Genomic DNA, 16102 nt, shown 5'->3' with positions numbered 1-16102 from the left:
GGTCACCACAGGTCAGCCACAGCCGGTGAAATTGACATGAAAAGAATTAGGTCAAAGAAACCGAGCACAAAACAAAAAGCATCTGATGACACAGACGGATATTATGTCACTGTTTTCCCCAAGCAAGCAAATGATGGAAAGACGTCAAACCGAAAATCGAACACACTTGGAAAGCTTGACTTCCGTCCGTCAAATGTGGATCTAGAAGTTCCAGATGCTGATGAACTGAAAGGGTCAACATACTGGTTTTCCAAACTTATCTAGTGGAATTTAGACCACTGCCATACAAACGTTTATTTTAACCACTTAAAACCTATATGCTTTACTTAGCTGACCGGTGTCCTCCAGGGCTCTATACTAGGCTTGCTAGTATTTCCCTCTACACCCAACTTCTTCATCAAAAATAGCAGATTTGCAAGGACGCAATGTTACGCTAGGGTTTATTCAATTGGTTAATACATTGTTATTTATTGTCACTCATGATGCTGCTGTATATTGTGTCATATCGTTCTATATTTGTATATGTACAGCTAAATATGTCCTATTTGTTACAGAAAAACACTCTTGCACTTATTTTATATGCGACTGCATGTTTGTACTATACTGTGTGTTAGGTGAACGTCAACATTTTAGCTTTTAGTGTGTAATTGTATGCACAAACGTTGTCCTACACAAACATAAAATTCCCATTGACTATGAATGGACAATAGTGTAAACACAAACATTGCGTAACAAACAATAACATTGATATGTAACATACGTTGTGTATATATATATATATATATATATATAGAAGGCGATGATGATGTACGATGATAAGAGCGCCCCTCACTTCACACGGGTGTGATTTTTGTACTGTAAACAACAATCTCTTGTAAATCGTAAATTAGTTGTTGATATAAAGATGCTTTATTGCCATGAAGTTTCATTGTACAATTAATGTGGATGATTGAAAAGCATCCATCTTTTTGTGTGTGTGTGTGTGTGTGTGTGTGTGTGTGTGTGTGTGTGTGTGTGTGTGTGCTTATGTGGCGGTACGCTCTCTTCAGGTAGACGGTGACTATGAAAGCACTGAGACAAAAGCTCAACCTTCTTTGCTTCAATTAAGGACCCCCAGTTTGATATGCATTAGGCCACGGGCCACAGACCCTCAAATTGATGAAAGATAATCTATTACCGAATCTATCATGTAAAATCGTCTGATATAAGACCCAAATCACACCAATGATTCGCCATGATGCAACCTAACGGTTGCGAGTAGTATTGCATGTTGGCAGTTGTCCTTAAAACTGTTTTGTTGCAAGGAGTTGCGACTATAGTTGCATTGGTGTGGTTTGGGCCTAAGTCCAAGTGGAACCAAATGCACGCGTACATTCTGCGTTACAGACCAGTTATTAGCCTTCCCCAGCCAGTGTGATTCGTTGGTTTAGAGAGGCGGATTCAAATTGATCCTAAGTTATTGGTTCACCGATTTGTGCAACTGTAACTGTGAGGACAAACAGTGGAAATGTTTTTGAGGGTTTGTGTAAACACAAACATTGTCCTAACACAAACATTGAATGCCATTGACAATGAATGGCCAGCTTTGAGTGTTTGTGTAAACACAAACATTGAAGACAAAAGCGAGGACACAAATTGTGATTGGCCAGAATGAATGAGCGCCCCTAACTTGATATGGTTGTGATTTTTAATACAAGGCAGGACTTGAATGTTCCAACATGCTATGGTAAATAATTTTAATCTTGAGATGTATTAATCTAATTAAAAAAAATCACACCTGTGTGAAGTGAGGGGCGCTAATATATTAAATGTTTATTAGATGATGTAATGGTGATGTAAAACAAACGGTTCCAACACAAACATTAAATGCCATTAACAATAAAGAGACAATATGACGTAAATTTTACCTTTCCACCTTTTTTCAATGGTGTTTTTAAAACAAACACTAAAAACAAACAAAATTAAACCTGTATATAGGAGGGGCTAGCACCGAGGTGTGACATCACGCCTCCATAAATGGCCATGTATGGAGACCGCAACACTGACTCATCTAACCCTGGATATCCTACATGGAGAAGACTGGATCATCACCTAGATCTGCATATATGGAGCCGGCCAGCAACTCTACATCTGACCTCGAACCATGCATCCATGCATATATGGAGCTGACCTGTTCTGACATTCCATATGGTGATACTTCCCCACCCGTCCATCCTGTTCTGACATTCCGCATGTTGATCTGACCTCATCAAACCCTGTACACTCAAGACACGCTCCAGACACGCCAGTACAGAATTCATTCCATTATGTTGATCTGACACCCCATGTCAAAGCGGCAGTGCTCGCCCAGCAGTCTGCCGTCACCCAGGCGGATGGATGCGTGCATGCAAGGGCAAGGTCGCTTCTCGCCCTCAGGGCGTCTTACTGGGAGGTATCATTTCAAGTATGTCGGTTAGGGTTAGAATAGCCTACATTTGCAGTTTTGCACTATCATCATCATAACGTCTGACTGTTCTATACCATGTTGCTATGAGGCGAGGACAGTTTTGTGGGTCTTGCACATCATGTAGCCAGCCTGTGACGACAGTGACATCAGTCGTAGGACATATCTATCATGTGACTCCAAATATGGGCATAGGTTTCAACCCATTGACTTCCATTGTTAAATATTTAAAAAATAAATACATGCGTGAACAATGTGGAGGTAGGCCAACTTCTGTGACCTACTGGTCGTGTTCACAAGAAATGTGGTGCTGATCGGTCGATCCAGAGATCCAGTTTGCAAGAACAGACATGCAGACAGACAGACCGACCTCTCATAGACGGCTATAGACTCCTGCAGAACCACAAATTGCAGGTAGATTTATCCCATGGACTAAAACACATAGGTTGGAACCACACAGTAAAAATTGCAGGTGGATTTATCCCATGACTAAACACAGAGGTTTCTCGTAATGTGTCACTGTCACTGTGGTTTAGTGAAGCTGGAGCTACCAAGGTTAAGGGATGACCATCAGTCCTTGGCTTAGGTCCAGTCCTCTGGTATTTCTCCAGCAGATACCGATATTCACTGACGACTGGTAGCTGTACGTGGTATGTTTGTTTTCCTCTGAATTTTCTAACCCCTCCTCATCAATGCTGTGCAGTCCAGTCCTAATGGAGAACTGCTTATGCAGAGGGATATTGTTGTTCATAATTTGACTGAGAAGGAGATGCCGCAGGAGCAGTTGTTATCCGCTTGAGGGTTCTTCAGTATTTGGAAGGAGGAGCGGATCAGCTCCTGGCTAAAGTCAATGGTGGCTCCTTTCACAAACTCCAGGCTTTCCTGATCTACAAGTACTCCCACTCCTTCCTGTTCCAACAATCTGTCATCCTCTGCTATGTCACTACATATTGAAAAATTGTACTGGAATCCAGAACAGCCTCCTCCCTCCACTTGGATCCTCAGATATTCTCCCTTCTCCAGTATCTCCTTTAGCCTCTTAACACATGATTCACTGAGGTGGACTTTATCTACAGGTGGAGTTGACCCCACTATTTTCTCCTGGGCTGAGGAACTGCTGAAGCACTGAATCCTAGCTGTGTAGGCAGTATTTGGGCTTTGGGGACGCCATTGCAATTGATGTCTCTCACAGATATCGTGGAAATAAGACACAGAAGCCCTCCTAGAAATATTCAGTGATCTTGTATTTGATGCAGTTATCAGTGCTGCTCTCAGGAATGACATCATCATTGTGTCTCTCCCTCCTTCCGCGCGCCATTTTAAATCCCAACACGGCTTTCTGAGGCAGGTGGCCTAATGGCCTCCCATTGGTCAGTAGTAGGTCACCTGACCCTCAATGTTTTCAGATGACGTCATCAGCCTTTGGCCATGAATTATAAATTGTTGTGGTAGGCAACTATGGTGCAGAATTTGGAGCCCATCAACTTAATGACGGTCAACGTGTTTCCCATATGAATGGGTGAATGCAATGGATGAACGCTATGCTTTCCTTGCGGAGTGGTTTGACCCCTATCCGTCTCTCATGCTGCGTTACCAGCTGATGTACTACCCCAGAGATGGCACAGTTGAGATGTTTGATTTGAGAAACCAACGGCTCTTTCTGAGAAGGACCAAATGTGAAAACATTAATCAGTCGGATCTGTATATCGGGAATCGAGTAAATGTGTGCTCCCGGCAGCTCGACCTGGTCGGATACGGAGACCTGTACACAGAAAACATCCTCGACAGCCAAAAGGAAAGAACTCTCGCGATGATAAAACCGGACGCGTTCGCCAAGATAGGACACATCATTGAGATGATATACACCACCGACTTGGTCGTGACCAAAGCCAAAATGACCAAGCTGACGGGGGGACAAGCAGCAGACTTTTATATGGAAGAAGAATCGAAACCATACTCCACCTTTCTGCACGTGGCCCAGCACATGTCCTCGGGCCCCGTCATCGTCATGGAGCTCATGGGTGAGCAGGCCATAAGGATCTGGAGGAGACTGTTGGGACCAACAGAACCTTCCACGGCACAGGGCGAGGCTCAGCATAGCATCCGTGCCCAGTTTGGAACGGATAGCATCCAGAACGCGGCACATGGCTCTCACTCGTACAACGCTGCAGCGAGAGAACTGCAGTTTTTCTTCCCGCCTCCTCCTGCTCGTGGCCCCTCAAACACGGCAACGTTTATAGATTGCACATGCTGCATCATTAAGCCCCACGCCATGTCAGAACGCCTGGCCGGGAAGATACTGAAGTCCATTATGGCGGCCGGATTTGAGATCTCCGCTCTTCGGATGTTCAACATTGTCCGCGTAAATGCAGAACAATTCTATGAGGTTTACAAAGGGGTTGTGACGGAAAGCATTTACAGTAGTATGGTAAATGAGTTGTGTTCCGGACCCTGCATGGTCCTGGAGATCCGTGGCATGGGCTCGCCGAAAACATTCCGGGAATTCTGTGGACCTGTCGACCCGGGGGTTGGACGCATTCTACGTCCAACCACGTTGCGTGCACTTTATGGCAAAGACAAAGTGCACAATGCTGTCCACTGTACAGACATCCCTGAAGATGGAACATTGGAGGTGCAATACTTCTTCAAGATTTTGGATGGGTGACTTGAATTTGAAATTGACTGTAACACACATTGAGTTTGTATATGTCGGTGTATTTTCACGTGCATTCAGAACATCTGGCTTATTTTCTGTCTCACCAACATTCCACTGCTTGTACTTATGTAGTGAGTGAAAAGTAAACCTCTGAGTATTTGAATCATATTAAATAAAGTGACAAGAGAAAAACTAGAAAGGTGGGCTTAGTCTTTAATGCAGTGACAAATCTCCATCATATTGAAATTGACATCCCAATGTGGGGTTCGGTTCCACAGGCTCCATTTTTGGGTAAGACTGATCACCAGTTCTGTGGATCACTTGGATGTGGATCTGAGAATTAATTCACAAAATGTGAAATATATTCACAAAATGTGAAATATATTCACAAAATGTGAAATATATTCACAAAATGTGAAACATCTTCCCGGACTGGGTTCCTTGGCCTGCTGGCAGCATGGACAACAAGAAATCTAGCACTGAGCGGTCTCCTGGTTCTTTGAAAGACAATTCTTTGAAAGCCACACACAGACCAGAGGGGGTGGCTCAGGAGGTAGAGCGGCCTGGCATGGGAAATGCATCTTGTGTTAGTGTCGAAGTGCACTTGAGCAAGGCAGTTGCTCCCGATGAGAGCAGGTTTGTGCCTTGCATGGTTTCCTCTGCCATCAGTGTGTGAATGTGTGAATGTAATGCACAAAGCGCTTTGAGTAAAGGTGCTATATAAATATATCACTAGAAAAGTGTTCTCTATGGAGCGCAAATCTCTACCAGATCCACATAGAAACGGTAATGTGGACTTGCATGGCTCCAATATGGATCTTGGCCTCTGACCAACCTGTGACAATAAGGGATCAAAGGCCTATTCAATATTTTATATAATCTAATATTTTAATCACACTTGTGTGAAGTGAGTGGCGCCTGTTTGTTTAAAGTGCTTTAAACAAAATGTGGCTACTCAATGTTTGTTATAAGTTCTCTAAACAAACATTAAAAGTACATAGACTTGGCTTCTATACAAAAAAAAAAGTACAAAACAAGAAACAAGTGCTATAACAATACATAAAATCTGAAAAATAATTGACTTCCTTGGTGTACTGGCATTGTGCATAACAAGCTTGACACTGATCAGTGTAGGGTTTTGTAAGATTAACCACGGAGACAGACAGACAGACAGACAGACAGACAGACGGAGACACACACATACATATACACGTACACACAGGCGAAAACAATCCCCTTGCCCTTAGGCCTGGTGGCCATTGTAGAATAAGTGACGCTAATATAACTATGTACAGTGTGAGTGTCCACTCTATCCACCCTTTTGATCCCATTCACGACAGTCTCCGGAGACTCCAAGTCAAGTCGTCACCTAATGACTTGTATAATAGTACAAAGCAACAGGAGTTGACCCAAAGTGTTTTCCAAACCGATTGGAAAGAACAATAAAAACAAATCTTAACCATAATAAGCTATGTAATCCATACAAGCAAGAATAAAGTGTAAAAACACATAAATCACAATACAATTACAAAATAACAAACAATATAATAAATACATATAAATATAAATAAAACAAACATGTTACAACAGATTCAAATTCTATTCAATTCAATCAAAAACAAATCCACTGAGCTTGACAAGCAAAATCCCCTGGGTAACCTCAGACTGAAGGGGTAAGAGATAAAAATACAGTTCTTTACATTTTAATCTCCACTTACTGTAAATCTGAATCTTTTTTTCCACCTTTATTTTTTCTCTTTTTTTTGTGTGGCAGTGGTGGTTGTGATTAAAATAAATAACTGGCTATGGGTAGAGGACAGGACACTGCTGGACAACGTTGTAATTTTGTCGCGCTGTGATTCTGTTACGATCCAGTAGATGGCGATAATGTAACGCTCATGGATGCCAACAGCTGTAGGACGAAGAAGGAGGAGAATACGTCATTAATCGTGCGACAAACAGTGCATCCACAATTCCACATGACCTTTCAAGAAGCTGTTGTATTATAATGATTTTACCGTTATTAATTATCTAAGAAGATTGTTCTCAGTCGAAATGCTTCGCGTTTCAATCATAGCTTGTGGCAGAGGCATCGCTAGAAGGGTAAGTTACTGTAGTTACACCTAAACACTGTATATCTCTTCAGCTTTTTACCTAGCCCCTTTCGGGACCCTACGTAAAACTTTTTTGATACACTGGGTCGAACAAATGTCAGAAACTTCAGTAGCATTTGGGTTCTGCTTGGAGGGCTACTTTTTACCTAGCCCCTCTCGGAACCCTCCATAAAGCTTTTCTGAAATTTGGATGTCACTATGTCAGAAACTTCAGTAGCATTGGGTTCTGCTTGTAGGGCTACTTTTTACCATGGGACGCAAAATTGTTTCTCCATCAAGATACAAGCTGGTCGCTTTTCGGTCTGCTATTATTGCACATTTTTGATTAAGTGATTGATTACCCGCGGCGATTACCTATAGCTCTGGTTTGATTGATTGATTGAAATATGTATTAACAGTTTTCAGAATTACAGTACATAAAGCATTTACAAGAGGGTCCACCTTGTTCAAATCATCAAAACATTTAGAGACGTACAAATAGACACTTCTATATAGCCAAAAAGAACAGAACAGGAATTCATCATAAAGGAGGTAAAAAAGGGGAAAGAAACATACAGTGAGGGGGGAAAGGGTAGCCCAAACATTAAGGGGTGGGTGGTGGGAGGGGATTCAGATTTCTTACGGGGGCCAGTTTCGAATTGCAGCCGTCCGTAGGTGCCCTTTGAGAGCGGTTTTGAAGGAGTCAAGGGATTCGCTCGCATGTCTTAATGACTGTTGGTAGGGCGTTCCACATTTTGGTGGCATAGGAGCGAAAATAATGTAGTCCCTTGTTTTTGCCGAATCTGGGTTGCACATGGTTTGTTGCACTCCCTCTGGTGTTGTGGGTGTGGACTTCGTTAACATTAAGGAAGTATTTATGGTACATGGGTATCTTGGTGGTGTATCGAATCCATACCAGAGCTACCTTGCATTTCAGGTGAGGATAGCCGCTATATAGCCGATATTATTTTGATCAACGTATGTTTGCCAGTTATCTCCTATAGTACCAATATCAATCAATCAATCAGTGATGTAAATAGGTTTTCAATATAATGGGTCCCGGGGCCCAGGGGTGGTCTTTTAGTTGGGTCCCAGGGACATTGTTAGCCCTAGAACGGCTCTTGTTGTTACATACAGTATGTACAGTATTTCACATACAAGAGCCATAGTACACCCTCCTTGATTTGTGGTAGAACTTTAACATGTGTGGCCTAAATGTGATAAATGCTCCGTTTGTACTCACCCATTAAATAATTCCAAAGACGTGGAGTGAAATATGGTCCTCTAGTTTTATATCCATGTGAAAGTTCTGGCACAAAACGTGTATTTAGTCAATTATCTCCACTTTTTCAAGAGATGCACACGGACATCTTTCTCTCCGGGCGAGGGGGGCCGGAACAATCGATGAACTGATTTTACAAATAGTCCTGTTTGCCGCAAACGTCATCACCAATTGACATGGGAAACACAAAAGTTTGCAGTCACACAATTGGCAGGTGCTTTGCGATAGGTGCTGGGTAATTAATCACACCACCTGCCAATTGTGTTCATCCTACATCAACAACGTTAGAGTACAGTACTGAGTGCATTATTGCATCCCAGGACCCCAGGAGGGTGACATGATTGCGTCCTTGAGTCTCTAAGGATGCAGGATGTAGGCTATAAGGGTTGAAAAACACTTCTTTAGATGCTAACTTTTGCTATCTGATATAGAGTTGCAATACCAACCCTTGACAGCCCATACATCCAAATGAATGATGTTAAACGACTCGCCAACACTGCAGCTGTACAGAAAGCTTGGATTATCCTATCTTATCTTTCTATAGATCTACCAAGCTTTTGTTTCATGAAAATCCACCGTAGACATGTTATGAGGTACTTTCTGTCAATCGATTATTTGTAAGTGTCAGAGTTGGGAAGCGCTCGTTTTCCATATCGCAGTGTCCTGCTGCCACCTGCATTATGTGCGATGGTGCGCTGGACCGTTGAGTGACCTCCATGTATTCTACGGCCGTATTTATAGAACACGAACAATGCATTCCATTTGCTCCACGATCCTAGGCTAGTTCTACATCTAAATGAAGGCATTTCTCAAATGTCCTCCCTCAGCTCTCCTCATCGTTCGCCGGTGAGAACGCGGCCCCGTCCAATCTTCTCATCCCCCCAAATCTAGTGGATCCTTCAAGAACAAGTAAAGCTCTTTCTCTCCCAAATGTTCACGTTATGACACATTTAATTAATCTTCACGACACTATATGGTATTTTGATAGTTGAATTCAGTTGTTCTTTAATATGTTTTCCCTTTGCAGAACGACCCCCGCCCCCTCTAGATTGCAGTCTCCCCCTCTTGAGAAGGTGTGATGAGGTGATCCCGTCTCACCTGAGCCCACTGCAGACCTGGGTGGACAGCCTGGAGAAGCAGGACGGGGAACCTGTAGGTTTGGCTCAACTCCATCCTGATGTCTTTGCAGTGCCTGCCAGGTAAAGTCCATACCAGTAAAAAGACATTTTGTTGTTGTCGGGCAAAAAACCTTTCGTCTCCATATTCTAACTTTTCGTAAATGAACGCCCTACTTGCTCATAGACGACATTTTGTGATTTGTAAAATCAGCCTAAACATTTTCATGTATTTGCCATGGACCCCCATTTGCAAAGGTTTCATGCCAGCCCCCATGAGAGATGATTTGACAACATCTTTCAACTTTATTTAGAAAATCAGCTTGTAGATCTGCTAGCTTTGAATAGCCAAAACATTAAAAATCAGTAAGCTAAACGCATACATCTAATAATAATGTGCTCTCTCTCCATTAGGCTTGACATTCTCTATGAAGTTGAAATGTGGCAGAGAAAATACCAGAGAATTGTAAGTCCTTCGTGATAAACGGTTAACGTTATGAAATAACGTTGCTGTCAATCAAATACACAGTAAACTACACAGTGCTTTGTATTTAATTGTTCTATCCAAACCCCCTGCTCAGAGCCATGCCAACACAAAGGTCAGGTCAGAGGTCAGAGGTGGCGGCAAAAAACCATGGAGACAGAAGGGAAGCGGACGCGCTCGTCACGGAAGTATCAGATCACCTCTATGGAAAGGAGGTATGACGAAGCATGAAACACAGCAATGATGATTAAACTGATGATCAACCTCATTGTGTCTGGTCTTCAAGATCCTAGGTGCCTCTGTTCCAGAGTACCTGCTGGGCTACCTGCCTAGAGTGAGGGATGCTCACAGGTACTCAACCAGAGGAAGTCCTTATGATCTAGTTCCCCCCAGTTTCAGGACACTCAAGGGAAAGAATGCTTTTTACTACTCTGTGGAATGCACTCCCTCCAGCCCTGAAATCCCTAGATTCTATTGCAATATTTAGGAAAGACCTGAAATCATGGCTCCATCTACACACTAACTGGTCATAGTTAGCTTCCGACCCTGGATAGCCCATCTCCCATGCTCAGGAATATTCTCTCTTGTACCTCTTGTCCTATGTATATAGCTCCCAGCCTTATATATAAGGATTATTTATTATATGTTCCATGGATGTTTTGTACAGTATGTATGTATGTGTATAGTTTCATGTTACAAAGTGGACCACAATGGAAACAAGCGAAGGCTTTTTTGTGTCCATTTGGCGTGTCCATTTGGCGTTTTTTTAAATGATGTCATTTTCTGTAATTTTCTTAAACTGCCAATAAAGTATTCTATCTATCTATCTCCTTTAATACAGTTAAATTAAACGGTAGTACTGTGTCGGCGTCTTTGGCATTTTATTGTTTTAGAGGGGCCTCCTCCCATGCCCAGCTTTGTCTGTTTGTGTGAACACGATTTGATTGGCTGATCAGCCCATAGCGAGGATTTGATGTACAAAGTGAGGGCAGAAAAGTGAAGACGCCAAAAGTGATTGATTTGATTGGCTCAGCACGGAATGTGATGTATGATGATAAGAGCTCCCCTCACGTCACACGAGAGTGATTTCTAATATGTAGCCCCTGTCGTCAATCCCAGAAGCTATAAAATAAGATGAGACTTTATCCTGCATGGAAAATTCTGTCGCCCGAGAGTAGCACAGCAGTTACAATACAATTATAGGGCAAGAGAAAGGTAAACAAAAAACAAATAAACGCCATCAATAGTTATACAGATACACATACCACAAAAGCCCTGCATTATGCAGGAGAAAACAAATAATAATACGAGTACACACAGTAACCATTTCAGAGTGTCCTTTACTGTAACCAGCTCAGTGGCCTTGTGGTTAGAGTGTCCGCCCTGAGACTAGGAGGTCAGGGTTCAATCCCCGGCCGGGTCATACCAAAGACTGTAAAAATGGGACCCAGTGCCTGCCTCCCTGCTTGACACTCAGCATCAAGGGTTGGGTTGGGGGTAAGTCCCTGCGACATACAGTACTAGCGTCATTTCCAGGGGGTGTACTTCAAGCTGCCTCACGCTACAGAAACAGGAGATAGGCTCCTGCCCTATGGGTCTCATGGCTCGGCAAGGCTACTTACTTTACTGTAATAAACTGTAACAGAATGATTGTATATTTCAGGTGGGGTCGTTCATGGACCTAGAGGTCCAACCAGTTATTATTACATGTTGCCCATGAAGACTCGTGTGCAAGGACTCAAGGTGGCTCTCAGCTCCAAGCTGACTCAGGTAACTGGAATGCCTCAATGCAAACCCTTCATTTGTGATGTTCATTTGATTCAACCTTTATTTGTCATTGGAATGAGAGTTCTGGACATGGATTAAAGCAGTGTTCATTTAATATTTTGATTTAGTCTTAGTCTTTTGAATAACACCATTTAGTCTTAGGGCCGATTCATACTCCTATTTTACCGCTGTTTCGGCGCTGTAGTGCCGAAATGATTTCGGCTCGTCAGAAATTTTCAGTAGCACCGAAGAGCCGACTTTAGGACGGTACCCCGCCCCCCCGAACCTCAAATGACGTCAAATTGTAGGCTCTACAGAGCCGAACCGACTTTTATTCGGCTCTAAAATAGGAGTATGAATCGGCCCTTAGTCCTATTTAGTCTTCTGAAAAACCTTAGTCGACTTAGTCTTTAGTCTTAAAGGACCACTTCACCACTTTTGAACCTATCTTCATATAATAGGTCCTCACTAATAATCATGATAAAATGGCACGGTTTTTTTCTACTCAGTCTGTGTCTCATAGGAGGGCTGTGGGCAGTTCAGAAACCGTCTTCCAGTGACGACATCATTAGGCAGATTATTTTTTAAACAAGACTTCTTTACAAAAATGTTTAGATTTTCATTATCGTGAGAACGATGGCTTCCATTTTCGCATTGCAACTTTTCAGGACTAGAAAGCCTGCAGTTTTTATGATCTTGTTTAAAAAATAATCTGCCTAATGATGTCACTGGAAGACGTTTTCTGAACTGCCCACAGCCCTCCTATGAGACACAGACTGAGTAGGAAAAAATTGCACAATTTTTTCATGATTATTAGTGAGGACCTATTATCCCATTGATGCCTAATAGTCTCAGATTCCTAAAAAAAAAAAGCAAAGGTTAAAGCCTAAATATGTTATTTCTTCACCTGTTAGTATGGCATATAGCAGTGGTTCCCAAACTTTTTCATTTCAAGGACCCCCAAATTGACACTAATTAGCCTGCAGACCCCCATTTGAAAAGATGTGCCAGGGACCCCCATAAGAGAAGATTTTTAAGGCTCTAGCAATGATTCTGAACCAGTTTAATTCCAAGGACCCCCAGTTTGACATGCATTAGTCTACGGACCCCCATTTAATGGCATTTCTATCTCTGGGACCCCCAATTTATATTTTAAAATCAATGTTATTTTAACTCTGAGTGTGTACAAATGGAACCAAATTAACCCGTTAGGGTCCATTTGGTTCCATTTGTACACTCTCTGAGTTACAGACCCATAAGGGTCCATTTGGTTTGCATCATTTAGCTGGGGACCCCCTGGAACTTCCTCAGGTACCCCTGGACCCCACTTTGGGAACCACTGGCATATAGAACAGCAGGAACAATATTACTAAAACATCATCATTTTACATTACATTGTTTAGGAATCAGTGCTAGTGTGGGGAGATCCTTTCACACTGTTTCAGAAATTGCACATAAGGACTTTGTCATACAAACATTTTGCTTTAATCAATGGGCCCGCCCTGCATGGGGCTCGTGTGTGTCTTTCAAAGACACACACGCTCTAATTTGGATGGTGGCAGTGGTGGTTTTCTTGTTTTATCTGATCTCTGATAAACCTCTTACAAAATGATTCCAAGCTGCTGTAAAAAATATATTTTTTTTTTTAAATTTGTATTATTCCAGGATTACCTCTATGTTGTGGACTCCCTGAACATTCCCACTCCTGACTCACAGTACCTAATGGATCTGATCAGAGACAGACACTGGGGAGAATCTGTTTTAATAGTAGCTGTGTAAGTATGAAAACACTTTTATTTTATTTATCCATGTAGGCTGAGATTCACTGAGCACAAAGGTGTTTTTTTAGAGGTGCAACCACTCCAAGGAACAGCAATGTCCGTGTTCACCTATGTGTGTGACGTTAATGAGCACCAGTATGACTATTAGTACCAGTAGGGGCGCTATTGTGCCAAAAACAGAGAGAGAGATAGTGCTGCACGTGCTGCACTGTTGCCTGCTAATGAGAGAGAGAGAGGAGGGGGGGAGTTGCACCACTCAGTTCACACGGGTGTGTTTTTCAGCAATGTCCTGCTTCACATGGTACCAGTTACACACACACACATTCTCACCTGGGAGAATGTATGTACAACAGTTTTCTGGAAATTCTGTGTTGCTATATCAGTGGCCAAGGACCCCCAAAATTATATGTATTTGGTTGTGGACCCCCATCTCTAAATATCTTTGTCCCATGGACTCCCAGAACAGATTTTACATAGGTACATAGGTACAGGTGAACACGGACATTGCTGTTCCTTGGAGTGGTTGCACCACTCAAAAAATCTAAAACAGATGCCCTTTTTGAGGAGATGTCTCACTAGTCACTACCCACTGCATGTGTCAATAATGGACTTGAACTCAACACAATGTTTGTTAGGTATACATAACGAGCACATTTTGGAGCTTTGCTGAAGGATAATCTTTTCAGCAGTCGGCTATATGGGTCTATGCCATCTAAAATAGGCCTAAAAAAGGACATACTTACTTTGCCTCACACGGTCTGATATAAAGTGGCTTATGTGTTTGGGATCTTTCTTGGAAAGGGATAGTTCAGTTTTTTTTTTTACTTAAGCTGTATGAAATACTTGTCATTGATATAGTGGTTGCAACTGTATTAATTGATTGCCAGAGTCCTGTGGTGGGAGTTCTGCTCTGGTTTTGGTGAAATATTAAGTAGTTCCGGTCATTTTGTGGGGGGCACAGGGGGCCACGCATTAAAAGTAAATTAATCCACAAAACTAATGTAATTTCTATTGACACATTTCTAAAATATTAGTGCAACTTTCGTTCATGTTTGACCCCTCTATCACACAGAACTGTTTTGTGTCCATATCACTACGCAAAAAAACAATAGTTCCATGTGATAGTGGTCAAAGTTGAGCTAATATTTTAGAAAACAATACAAAACTGAAAATGTATTTCATACAGCTTAAGTTAAAAAACTATCCCTTTAAGAGCGAGAACTTTCTTGCCATGCCAGTTTTCACTAAGCAAATGGTGCAGAAGCATACACCAGGTCTTTACTTTTAGATATCGGGTTCCAGGTGATTTTCCATAATGTATTACATATTCATCAGCTGCTCCATTGCCAGCATGCTGCGTCCGTCCCAAAGATGCCCTCTGTGGGTATTATGACAGCAATCCATTGTGGCAACAGAGAACTTTAAGCCCTGTGCGTATTGAGGGTGGGGTGAGTGTTGCTCACTCACTTCCAGTCATAGTCCAGGCAGGGTATGGAACCATCAGCCTGATGTCTACAAGCATGCTTCTCTAACCTTTAGTGGAACTTAAAAAATCCCCTATATAAAACACTTCAATAACACCTTTTAACCTTTTGTTTCTGTGTGCCTTTAGGGATGAAGAGTTTCCTGAAAACATGATTCAAGCCACAGCAGGTCTCAAGTCTGTGAACATCATTCCAGCAATTGGTAAGGTTACACCTGGCAGAAAGTATTTAAATGGCTGAGATATATTATGAAGTAAGACAAATGAAGGTTTTCCCTGAAAATTCAAGACGTCATTATGGAGCATAAGTTACTCTAGTCTTGTGTAGAGTAGCCAGATCGGCGATCTCTACTCTGTAGAAACTATTTCTAAATGTTGTAAAAGGTTCAAACAAACTGCATTCATTGCAGAACCAACTTAGAGTGGTCCTTCATATTGGGACTGGTTTTCAAAGCAGGTTTGTGTTGGCTGTCATTGTTCTGTTCTATCCCAGACATTTCGGTAGGTGGAGATTTTGGAGAAGTTGCCCTTGACTACCTGCCATTGTGCTCAACCACAATTTACCCCCTGTTGACTGTCAAAATATAACCTGTGGGAACTGTATTCTGTCATCTTTTACATGTATATAAGTAATATCTCCACTAAACAAAAGGAAATGTACCCCAAGAGGTTCCTGTCCTAATATAAACAACCCTCATTGTCTTTTCCAGGCCTGAACGTCCACAGCATGTTGAAACACGAGACTCTTATCCTCACCCTGGAAACCGTCAAGTTTTTGGAAAATAAACTGCTCTGGCACGACCATCGCTATTCGCCTGTGTACCCGTATAAATTGCCCTACTCTGACCTCCCATAAAAGATCAACATGTACATTTATATTCATCAAAGCCTCAATTGGTTTCATGTCTTTATTGTCTTTACACAAACTTGTCAATAAATAAATGTCAACGATAAAAAAATATTTCATGTGGTCATTAATCTAAGAGTCTAGTGGCTCT

General features: G+C 42.1%; 2 protein-coding genes across 2 annotated transcripts; both read left to right on the top strand.

The window, feature by feature from the left end:
* Positions 1–3971: 3971 nt before the first annotated feature.
* Positions 3972–5108, top strand: LOC310858473 (nucleoside diphosphate kinase homolog 7-like; the record flags this gene model as incomplete). The annotated part of the gene is made up of 1 exon (XM_083764595.1): positions 3972–5108. The coding sequence occupies one exon, from the start codon at positions 3972–3974 to the stop codon at positions 5106–5108; it is 1137 nt and encodes a 378-aa protein (XP_083620721.1).
* A 1944-nt stretch (positions 5109–7052) lies between these two features.
* Positions 7053–16005, top strand: mrpl4 (mitochondrial ribosomal protein L4). Its single transcript, XM_083764628.1, has 9 exons — positions 7053–7202; positions 9302–9383; positions 9502–9673; positions 10004–10055; positions 10171–10288; positions 11737–11843; positions 13506–13615; positions 15234–15307; positions 15815–16005. The coding sequence occupies exons 1-9, from the start codon at positions 7155–7157 to the stop codon at positions 15958–15960; spliced, it is 909 nt and encodes a 302-aa protein (XP_083620754.1). The 5' UTR covers positions 7053–7154; the 3' UTR covers positions 15961–16005.
* Positions 16006–16102: the final 97 nt, after the last annotated feature.

Source organism: Protomyctophum parallelum (genome assembly GCF_964188405.1).
Source record: "Protomyctophum parallelum genome assembly, chromosome: 5".
Lineage (NCBI taxonomy): Eukaryota > Metazoa > Chordata > Actinopteri > Myctophiformes > Myctophidae > Protomyctophum > Protomyctophum parallelum.
Note: the sequence above shows the minus strand (reverse complement) of the source record. Positions and strands in the feature narration are given on the sequence as shown.